The 12,068-nt window shown below is 35.3% G+C and overlaps 1 protein-coding gene across 4 annotated transcripts; it reads right to left on the bottom strand.

Moving 5' to 3' along the window:
* Window positions 1-48: 48 nt before the first annotated feature.
* Window positions 49-10,098, bottom strand: armc6 (armadillo repeat containing 6). 4 transcript variants are annotated; one of them, XM_051873008.1, is made up of 8 exons: window positions 9,934-10,098; window positions 9,365-9,493; window positions 6,124-6,209; window positions 5,464-6,031; window positions 3,302-3,447; window positions 3,041-3,172; window positions 2,161-2,298; window positions 49-935 (listed from the first exon to the last, which is right to left on the bottom strand). In XM_051873008.1, exons 2-8 carry the CDS (start codon window positions 9,483-9,485, stop codon window positions 723-725), a joined length of 1,404 nt encoding a protein of 467 aa, XP_051728968.1. In that variant the 5' UTR covers window positions 9,486-9,493; window positions 9,934-10,098; the 3' UTR covers window positions 49-722. The 4 variants fall into 4 exon arrangements, with proteins under 4 accessions (XP_051728968.1, XP_051728958.1, XP_051728940.1 ...); XM_051872998.1 differs by having other exon boundaries at window positions 9,365-9,499; XM_051872980.1 differs by lacking the exon at window positions 9,934-10,098 and adding an exon at window positions 9,867-9,919 and having other exon boundaries at window positions 9,365-9,499.
* Between the last annotated feature and the right edge of the window lie 1,970 nt (window positions 10,099-12,068).

The following is a 12,068-nucleotide window of genomic DNA, read 5'->3' on the forward strand; positions in this document are numbered from 1 at the left end:
CTTTCAGGAAACAGAATTAAATGGAAAGATTTTGAAGGCTTCTTATAATACTGGATTTCGATATTAATTTATTAAGATTTTACAGCTGCAACTATAACTAATGCATTTTAATATACATTTATAATGGTACATTTTTGCAACAGAATAATAACCTGGCCAGTGCAAAACTCATTTGTCTCCAGAGCTGCTTGATTTAATCCACAAACACAAATGGTTCCAGTACAGAGCAGGTTTAAATACAGAATCAACACATACAACTGAGAAAACATTTGTGGCTCATATTTTAGCTCACCATGTCATGTTGTGTGCATGAAAGGGTACAATAAAAGCATCAAAAGCACTGCGGTGAACGCTCATATAGGATACAGCGCTGGATGATGGTCCTTACATTAAATATACTAAGGGTTAAATGCAATCCAGCAATGCACTTCTGAATTAAGTACACTGTGAACATCAGCTCAAATGAATCCAGACCAAGCACAGTGGTTAAAAAACATCGTACAAACTATAAATATCTGCAATAACATGTTTAGACAAAAAAAAACACATATCTACACTGTAACTAGTAATGCATCCTCTATTCACGTGGTCTGATGTCAGATGCATTTCAGCTCTACTGGAAGGATGTTTGATCACATACATCTAGTATGACCTCCACAGTTAGGACATGTTGTCACATGATTTAAACGTGTGAGTGTAGCAGACATTAGGCAACAGTTCGTTTAGTGACTCAGGCTTCCTTTCTTTCCTGTCCAGAGTTCTCGTAGCTCCACCTGGCAGCCGAGGTCTCTCAGCGCGGCTCGACCCACGTCACCACAGTCCCTGTGAGCCGTCAGAGCCTGCGAGATCAGCGCCTCCGCTCCCATCTCCAGAATGGGCTGAGTGTAGTCACGTGAGCGCGCCACCAGGTTCCTCAGCAGCATGCAGGACTGTTTCTGAAGCAACAGGAGACGCGGCATTAGTCAACAAGGAATAGAGTTTCAGAAAACAATACAAACTGATGGCTGGTTTCCAGAAGCAACAGGAAAGACACGTCAATACAGCATCTGAAGAACTTTTGTTCAGTTTTTTGTGTTTTAAGAAAAAGAAAACAAAGGGAACAGAAGTAAAAACTGCCAGAAAGGCTTGCTCACAGTATTTCAAGAAGTAATAATTATTAACAATTTTAAAAAAGTAATAAAAATAAATTATATATATATATATATATATATACACACACACACACACACACACATACATATATATATAATGTGTGTATATTATATATTGTTAATTGTTAATAAACACTAGTTTATTTAAATCACTATGAGCCAGTGTTATTTTAGTATTATTGAGATACTATAATTAGTTTTTAGTAATATTTTAAATTAGTTTTTATATTTTTCATTTTAATTAATTGATTAAATTTATTTATTAATAAATTACTTTAACTATTTTTGTTAACATTTTAGTAATTTTGTTTTGAGTTTTAGTTATTTTTTAAATATATATATATATATATATAGTTTAAATATATATAGTCAACATAGTTTTATTAATTTTTATTTCAGTTTTAGTTATATTAGTACATCATGTTAAACGATGAAAATGATGCCTTGGTAACTATAGTATACTTTCATTTAAGTTAAAGTTTGTTTTTATTTCCATTAACAAAAGTATTTTTTATGGTTTTAGATTACTATAATAACCCTGTTACAAAGTATTCCCCAAGAGGCAAAATAAAATCAAATAGGACTATCAAAACACAGCATATTTACAGAAAGAAATGAATTTTTTGGATGAAAAAGTAAACAAATAAAAAAAGAAAAAGAAAATGAATGGTTAAAAGCAAAAGGAGATGCATTTTCACCTAGTTTTAGAAGGTATAAAAGGTATTCTGCAACTAAAATGCTGAAAACTTTCACTTTCCTGTTACTATGTATTTTATTTCCGAGCTCAAACAGCAGAGTGTGGCAATTGCAACACCAAGTCAAAGACTTTAGATACACAGAGACGGTGCACTCAGGTTACTATGAATGGGAGAACGTCCAATATGGTGGAATAACTCCCGCCTTCTAAATAAGAGAGCCAATGAGTTTTGCATGAGCTTTGAATGCAATGCAAGACTCTTTGGATAAAAGCATCTGCTAAATGCATAAAAGAGAAGTCAGGCAGCTTTACCTGCACATTAACTTCAGTCGGGTGGTTCTTCATGGCCTGTAGGGCCGCCAGCGCTCCGCCGCTATCCATGATGATTTTACAGTTGTTGGGTTTGCGGAGAGCGAGGACACACAGCGCTGCACATCCCTGCTCACACACCTAAACCAGCAGCAGGACAAACAGAGCGAAAGACTGAGAAACCAACTGGGTTTATGAGGAGCTTCAGAATTAAAAAATTAGCTTGTAACAATTAACAAGTGATTTTTGAGCTGAATTTGCCTACCCAACACGGTCACACAGAGGAACTTTATTAATGCAACATGAAACAAAAACCATTGAATTATTAATTTTAACCATTTTTAATCATAAATGCTTCAAATCAGCATATTAAAATGATTTCTGAAGGATCATGTGACACTGAAGACCGGAGTAATGATGCTGACAATTCAGCTTTGATCACAGAAATAATATACATTTTAACAATATATTACAATAGAAAAGTTGTTTAAAATTGTAATAATATTTCACTATTTTCACAGTATTTTTGATCAAATAAATGCAGCCTTGGTGAGCAGAAGAGACTGCTTTCATAAACAAAAAACAATCATAATGAACTTCTTAAAGGAAATGTGAATGTATTGATTAGTCTCAACTTCCAGAACAAAGCAAGGGTAAAATTTACTGGTAATTAGCAGAATTTAATTATATAATTGATCTTCTTTATGAGGCATTTTAAATACTGAATTATTAATCATTATTATCATTATCTAATGTTTGAGTGTATGAATATTACTATAAACAATTCAATGTATTATTCCAAAATGCACTTCAATTAGTGTTTAAAAGGCATTCTGGACAATAATTAAATAATAATTCTGACATGTACAGCTATGGGACACACCTGTGCATTGGACATGTGACGGTTCATGGCCATGATGATAAATTCCCCCCCGCCTGCATTAACGACGGCATCTTTGACGTCATCGTTTCCTGCGATGGCCTTCAATGCACTGAGCACCTGCTTCACGAGCTCCTGGAAAACCATTTCATAAGCCAACAGATGATCACAACAACAAGCCATTCAAACTCTTGAGGTTTGTTTCTATTCGTAGGAAACACATGCTGAAACTCTCATTGACAAAATGAAGATCCAGTAGCTCACCTGACAATCTAGATTGTCAGCCAGGAGTGTGATCATGAAGTTCAGGCCTCCGAGGTCTACGATGTCCTGACAGAACTCGTTTCTCACGGCCAGACGGGACAGAGTGGCACAGAGTTCACTGAGCACTGAGGTGTTTCCTGAGTGAGCTGAGAGCAGCAGAAACAAACATCAAAAGTTATGAGCATATGAATATTTGATTTCACCACTGGGTGGCGCTGTCTCGAAACTTCTCAGGCTCCTTCAGGGCATCATGCCAATGACCCATACCGAGTTTTGTAATGATTCGCTAATGCATTCAAAAAAATACAGCCTTTTGCTTCAAAATGCAAACTGGCCAACGCCCAAAATGACCAATGTGATAATCAGCAGATCAACATATTAGAAAGATTTCTGAAGGATCATGTGACACTGAAGACTGGAGTAATGATGCTGAAAACTCAGCTTTGGTCACAGGAATAAAATATAGCTGCAAGCAGCCATTAAGGAAGCCAAGCACAAAGAAAATCAAGCAAAAAGCAAAATCATCAGTAAAATATAGCATTTAATTTCATACTTTATTGTAGTTAGGGGCAATTTATTATTATTTTGTTCAGTCATAGCGCCACCAACAGGTGCAATCCCACCACTTTTCTTATGTGTCCTCAGAGTGTGCCCATAAATAAGTGTGTCAAACTTGGTGAAAATATCTTATTTCGTTTAGGAGTTGTATATGACATGTATATAAAAAATGACCCATGGATGACTTTGATTGCATTTTTTTGCCATTTACTATCAAAGTTGTGGTATTTGGGCAATAACATATAGCCAACGACCTATTGCTATGGTGGTTTCGTCTCGAACATTTTCGAAGATATATCTGAAATGTTGTTTTAACACTAAATCGCAATGTTGCACAAAGCATAAGGTGAAATTTAGCATGTTAGGTATCGTTGGACTCGGCAAGAATTCAGGACTCTAAGGAGACTCCCATGAAAATAAGTCAACCACATCAAAAGTTATGAGCATATGAATATTTGATTTCACCACTAGGTGGCACTGTCTCGAAACGTCTCAGGCTTCTTTAGGGCATTGTGCTGATGACCCGTACCGAGTTTCGTAATGATACGCTAACGCATTCAAAAAATACAGCATTTTGCTACAAAATGCAAAATGGCTGACGCACAAAATGGCCGATATGGTTGGATATTTGGATATCATTCAACTCAGCATGCTGCCCTGAATCTAACAAGACCAGCGTTCAGAAGTTATAAGCAAAAATATTATTTTTGCTATCTCCGAACCAGTAGGTGGCGCTGTGCCGAAATGCAGCATGTAGCCTCAGGTCATGCTTGTGATGACATGTACCAAGTTTGGTCAGAATAAGCTAAAGCGTTGCGGAGATATAGCCTCGCATCCAACTTGATATGCTCTTCTTCAAATTTGTTTGCGCGTTATTCGAGAATAGTTGGGTTTATCAAAAAGCTTTTGATCGCTTTTTGCCAGCATGGTCTGAAGATGATCTGATTTGATTTTCATTAAAAAGTGGATCAACCGTCTAGGAGGAGTTCGAAAAAATAGTTTTTTTGGCGGGAAAATTTGGCGGGAAAAGTTTTGTGACGTCATAGGGTTAAATCATATCATATATTTTAATTCCATCCCTTATGATTCAAAAGTTATGAGCATATGAATATTTGATTTCACCACTAGGTGGCGCTGTCACAAAACTTCTTAGGCTCCTTCAGGGCATTGTGCTGATGACCCATACCAAGCATTCAAAAAAATACAGCATTTTGCTGCAAAATGACCAACACCCAAAATGGCTGATATGGTAAATTGGATATCATTCAACTCTGCATACTGCCATGAATCTAACAAGACCAGTTTTATCATTTTTGGCCAAACCATTCAGAAGTTATAAGCAAAAATATCCATTTTTGCTATCTTCGGACCAGTAGGTGGTGCTGTGCCGAAATGTATGTAGCCTCAGGTCATGCTTGCTCATGAAAAGTTTCATGACGTCATAGGGTTAAATCGTATCGTATTGAGCCAAGGAATTTTGTTTCCAACCCTTATGATTCAAAAGTTATTAGCGTAAACATGAGTGAAACTTTGGACAAGTGGTGGCGCTAGAGAGACACCAAATTTGCTGTGGTTAATCCATGCCTAGTGACAACTTCACTCACCTTTAGCAGCTTCAACAATGACTTTCAGTCCGTTCTGCTCTAACACGATCATCCTGGCATGTTCATGAGCCTGTCCAAAGGGAACACGCACGTCGTCGTCAAAGGTCATGACCCTCAGCGCGATACAGGCCTCCCTCACGACCTCGGGATGTTCAATGTGGCGTGTGATGCTCCCGGTGAGCAGCGGCAGCACGCCCGCCTTCACCAAACCCTGCCTGTTGTTCTCGTGTTTCAGACAGAAGTGCCGTACGATACGGATACACAAGCAGGTGAGAGCGGGATCTGTCTGGTGCGCAGTTAAAGCACCGATCAAAAACTCTTGCCCTTCCACATCCAGGAGATCCGGCTGGCCGTCTGTTAGTGCCGAGAGGGCGGAGAGAGCGACAGAAAGGGCTTCCTTCTCTTCACCGGCTCTCCGGCAGCAAGCAAGGATCGTGGGATACGCCTCCTTTTGAGCTGCCAGGTATCGTTGTGCGAAGCCGAGAGAGCACTGCTGGGTGAAGACTCTCAGATCCTCCAGGACAGATGCGGACGATGACGCCACTGCATTTCTGAGACACTCTAAAGCCTGAAAATATGCCACCGGTTAAATAGAAAACATGTGGAAGTGAGGTAGTGAGGCTAGTTTAGCAACAAAACATCTCATGAAGATAGATTTACCTGAAGAACCTCATGAGTTTGATCCTCCGAGTTTTCTTCAGAACAAACTTTCGGCACTGCTTTAACAATGAAGCTGAGATCCACACCTGAGAGTATTAATCAAATCACTTCATTATCATGTATCATATGTACATGCATTTGTATCATATCACATTTCTACAAAACAATGTAATAGTTTGAAGGTCCCAATTTTAAGTATTGTTAACATTTTAAATCACCTTTTTGTGGTTCACTTGAATAGTCATGACATGCACACACAGAATTTTTAAAAGTATATATATTCCATGTAGTCTCTCAATTAATATGAGCTTGTTAAATAGCATAATGATGATAAAATAACTAGGTAAATATTATATATAACTAGTTTTAGATGGAGTTCAGCATGTCACACCACGTACCAAATCATTATGCAAGTGACATATCAGTAAGATTTCAGTAGAATAAACATTCAGATTTTTTTAGTTTGTTTGTTTATCCATGTCTTTTTAGATAACTGGTATCAATCTCAGACAAAATAATTTGTCAGGTCTATGGAAACCCTACTTAGACGTTGTTCCACATTATTAAGCAAGTCACAGTTCTCATGCAATATGGGGAGGAAGAAAGATCTTTCTGAAGATGAAAAACATGAAATGGTCCAATGTTGTGCAAAAGGCATGAAAACAACTAATATTGTGTGAAAACTGAATGCAGATTATCAAATTATCATAAGATTTGTGAGTGATTTAGAGCACAGCAGAACTCGGACAGATAAAGGCTTATTAATGAAAGTTCCTGTCAAAAAAAATTAATTGTATTAAAAGGGCAGCTATAAAAAAAAAAGCCAGTGTTGAGCAGCAAACAGGTATTTGAAGCTGCTGGAGTCTCGAGAAGCTCTCCATGCAGGCTGGCAGTTGTGCGTAAAGATGCATTTCAGCCACTCCAAAACTCACAAAGAGAAACATTTACAGTGGGTGTAGAAATACATGAAGACTCATTTTTAAACAGTTTTATTCACTGACTAATGCCGTACTACAATGGATGGTCTAAATGGATGGATTTCTGGATGGTTGGTGAATGGCCACCATGTTCCATCAAGACTGTGACGTCAGCAGGGAGCTGGCGGGTGTTGATTTGGGCTGGAATATTGGGAAGTGAGATGGAAGGTCCCTTTAGGGTCTCTGAGGGTATTAAAATTACTTTTGCAAGATATGTGGAGTTCATAACTGGCCATTTTCAGCTATGGTATAAAAAGGAGGATAGTGCCTTCTGAAATACAATGCACTATGCACTATCCCATGCTGCAAAAAAACACCACAGCAATAAAACTGTTTGAAAATGTATTTCTACACCCACTGTAAATGTTTCTCTTTGTGAGGTTTGGAGTGGCTGAAATGCATCTTTACGCACAACTGCCAGCCTGCATGGAGAGCTTCTTGAGACTCCAGGAGCTTCAATACCTGTTTGCTGCTCAACACTAGCTTTTTATAGCTGCCCTTTTAATACAATTCATATTTTTGACAGGAACTTTCATTAATAAGCCTTTATCTGACCGAGTTCTGCTGTGCTCTAAATCACTCACAAATCTAATGATAGTTCGATAATCTCCATTCATTTTTCACACAATATTAGTTGTTTTCATGCCTTTTGCACAACATTGGACCATTTCATGCTTTTCATCTTCAGAAAGATCTTTCTTCCTCCCCATATTGCATGAGAACTGTGACTTGCTTAATAATGTGGAACAACCTGTAAGTAGGGTTTCCATAGACCTGGCAAATTATTTTGTCTGAGATTGATACCAGTTATCTAAAAAGACATGGATAAATAAACAAACAAACATTTTATTAGAAAAACTAAAATCTGAATGTTTATTGTACTGAAATCTTACTGATATGTCACTTGCATAATAATTTTGAACGCAGTGTATGTGTCTGTACAGTACCGGTCAATAAATTTGAAACATTACTACTTTTTGTGTTTTTGAAAGAAGTCTCTTATGCTCATCAAGGCTGCATTTATTTGATACAGAAAAAAACAGTAATATTATTACAATTTAAAATAATGTTTTTTTTTTTGTTTTAATATACTTTAAATATAATTTATTTCTGTGATGCAAAGCTGAATTTTCATCAGCCATTACTCCAGTCTTCAGAAACACATGAATAAAAATATTTTCTTTACTGTCACTTTTTATCAATTTAACGCATCCTTGCTGAATAAAAGTATTAATTTCTTTCACAAAAAAAAAAAAATACTGACCTCAAACTTTTGAGCGGTAGTGTATATTGTTACAAAATATTTCTATTTTAAATAAATGCTGCTTTTATTCATCAAAGAATCCTGAGAAAAGTATCACAAGTTATAAAAAAAATATTAAGCAGCACAACAGTTTCCAACATTGATAATAAATCAGCATATCAGAATGATTTCTGAAGGATCATGTGACACTGAAAACTGCAGTAATGATGCTGAAAATTCAGCTTCGATCACAGCAATAAATTATATTTATTAAAGTATTTTAAAATAGAAAACCATTATTTTAAATTGTAATAATATTTCACAATATTACAGTTTTGTTCTCTATTTTTAATCAAATAAATGCAGGCTTGATGCGCAAAAGTAATATATAATTAATATATAATATTATATATATATACGCACATATTATGTAAGCACAAACTTTTATGTTAGATGCGATTAATCACGATTAATCTATTTGACAGCACTAATATATATGTGTGTGTATGTATTGCTCAGCCGAAAAAGTCGCTGTTTGAATTTAAATAGTTTCTAGCATGTTATATGTTTGGCAACAGTTATTCTAACCCTTATTGATGGAGTGTGTAGCTTTTAATTTCTTAAACAACCATGTAGGAAGACACATCATGGCCATATTCCAGGATGATAAAGCCAAGATTCATCAGGCTCAGATTGTGAAAGAATGATTGGGAGGGAGCGTGAAGAATCATTTTCACACATGAATTGGCACCTCTGAGTCCGGACCTTAAATTCACTGAAAGTCTTTGGGATGTGCTGGAGGAGACTTTACAGAGTGCTTGACTCTTGCATTATCTTGACCAAAAATTGATGCCCCTCTTGATAGAAATAAATGTTATGATGCTATTTCCATCAAGAGATGCATCAATTTTTGGTCAATGCAAGAGTCAAGCACTCTGTAAAGTCTCCTCCAGCACATCCCAAAGACTTTCAGTGAATTTAAGGTGCCAGTTCCTGTGTGAAAGTGATTCTGTGTACTCACCCTGAGATTCAAACTGATCGATGGCCTCTTTCAAAGCTTCGCTGGCCTCCATGTCAAACTCCTCAATGTTTTCTTTAACCACAGCATCAAAGGTCTCCTGTGTTATCCTGCGTTTCGCCATGACTGCAGCTGATGCTATAAATAAAAGAAATGCAGTTTCAGTGCTTTTGTTTGTCTTTATATAAGCCTGGCTGACAAACAATGTATTCAAAAGGAAGAGGTTCGTGAGTGTTTGGTTTTATCTGGTTTTCAGTTTTGGGCGTGAAACTAAGTCAGGTTGCACTATCAAAAAGCAGAATTGTGTTTTTTTAAGCATGCACCATGATAATACCATGGTATTCAGTAAAGTAGCTTCGAGAAAAATGAAAATACCATAGTACTGTGTTATTACAATCTGATAACATCACTGAACCATTATACCGACACGATGCACTGCAATCAATCGTGACTAACACAAAAACATTGTTTATTAACGTAAATCACTCGCTGTATGCTATATTACCTAAGAGTGACATTCATTCGCACCCAAAGCGATTTAAAACAAAACTGATAATAATGCAGAAACTCACCAACACCCAGCCTGGACCCTTATGATAAAAGCCTCCCTGAAGAGACAGTAGGCGGTACGCAAACAGAGTAAGCGTAGAACAGCAACTGAACAAAACGGAATATAACTGACGCAAACTCTTCGTGAATTAAGACAGAGCGCTACGTTGCGTTTCCTTTAATATGGCTCGGGTGAGATTTGTGAGAGAAATAGGTTCCGCCTCATATTATACTGACAAACAAAATATTGCTTCATATTTTTAAATATATTTTTAAATATTGTTTGCTATATTTCCCCGAACAACTGCGTCATTTTTTCCCAAGAAGAAATGTTTATTTAAACTATTTAAACACCTCGCGTTTCATTCTAAAGGGCGTTTGATTACGAATACTCTTCAAAGTTATGTAATTATCACACAAGTAAAGCATTAAAACATTAATATATGAATGAATGAATGAATTATAGAATAACACAAAAGTAATGCAATAAAAAATAACCATGGAAACAAAAATGTTGAAGAAATTGATTATCTCTGTTGTTTATTTTGTATTTTTTCTGCCACTTACTTAAATATTATACAAATAACGTCCCATTTACGCAGTTATATATGCATGTATGTGACTGTTCATTTATTTATATATGTATTTATTTATTTTACAACTAACATCCCATTTATACATCCCATTTATACAAATATTTGTGTGTACGCATCATGTATGCATGTATGTATGTATGAATTTATATTTGTATGTATGTATGTAGGTTTGTATGTATGTTTTCATGTATGTATGTATGCATCATGTATGTATGTTTGTTTGTATGTATGTATGTATATATGTATGTTTGTATGTATGTATGTATGTATGCATCATGTATGTATGTATGTATGTTTGCATGTATGTATGCATCATGTATGTATGTATGTATGCATGTTGGTATGTATGTATGTTTGTATGTATGTATGTTGGTATGTATTTATGTATGTATGTTTGTATGTATGTATGCATCATGTATGTATGTATGTATGTTTGTATGTATGTATGTATGTATGTATGTATGCATCATGTATGTATGTATGTATGTATGTATGTTTGCATGTATGTATGCATCATGTATGTATGTATGTATGCATGTTGGTATGTATGTATGTATGTTTGTATGTATGTATGTTGGTATGTATTTATGTATGTATGTTTGTATGTATGTATGCATCATGTATGTATATTTGTACGTACGTATGTATGTATGTATGTATGTATATATGTATGTTTGTATGTATGTATGTATGAATTTATATTTGTATGTATGTATGCATGTATGTATGTATGTTGGTATGTATGTATGTATGTATGTATGTATGCATGTTGGTATGTATGTATGCATCATGTATGTATGTATGTATGTTTGTATGTATGTATGCATCATGTATATATGTATGTATGCATGTTGGTATGTATGTATGTTTGTATGTATGTATGTTGGTATGTATTTATGTATGTATGTTTGTATGTATGTATGCATCATGTATGTATATTTGTACGTACGTATGTATGTATGTATGTATGCATCATGTATATATGTATGTATGCATGTTGGTATGTATGTATGTTTGTATGTATGTATGTTGGTATGTATTTATGTATGTATGTTTGTATGTATGTATGCATCATGTATGTATATTTGTACGTACGTATGTATGTATGTATGTATGTATGTATATATGTATGTTTGTATGTATGTATGTATGAATTTATATTTGTATGTATGTATGCATGTATGTATGTATGTTGGTATGTATGTATGTATGTATGTATGTTTGTATGTATGTATGTATGTATGTATGCATGTTGGTATGTATGTATGCATCATGTATGTATGTTTGTATGTATGTATGCATGTATGCATCATGTATGTATGTATGTTTGTATGTATGTATGTATGTATGAATTTATATTTGTATGTATGTATGTATGTATGTATATGTAAGGCAGTGTACATATGTATGTTGGTATGTATGAATTTATGTTTGTTTGTTTGTTTGTATGTATGTTTGTATGAATTTATGTATGAATTTATGTTTGTTTGTTTGTATGTATTGTATGTAAATGGGTCATTGACGAATAAGGTTTTTAAAAGTGTAAAAAAAACATAAGGGAG

Source organism: Ctenopharyngodon idella, chromosome 2, assembly GCF_019924925.1.
Source record: "Ctenopharyngodon idella isolate HZGC_01 chromosome 2, HZGC01, whole genome shotgun sequence".
Taxonomy (NCBI): Eukaryota; Metazoa; Chordata; class Actinopteri; order Cypriniformes; family Xenocyprididae; genus Ctenopharyngodon; species Ctenopharyngodon idella.

What these genes read in the sequence shown, in the direction of transcription:
- armc6 (XM_051872980.1), bottom strand. An exon ending in CGATCAGTTTGAATCTCAGG is followed by an intron (nt 6,210 to 9,364) that starts GTGAGTACACAG and finishes TAATACTCTCAG; the next exon opens with GTGTGGATCTCAGCTTCATT. An exon ending in AAACTCATGAGGTTCTTCAG is followed by an intron (nt 6,032 to 6,123) that starts GTAAATCTATCT and finishes GCATATTTTCAG; the next exon opens with GCTTTAGAGTGTCTCAGAAA.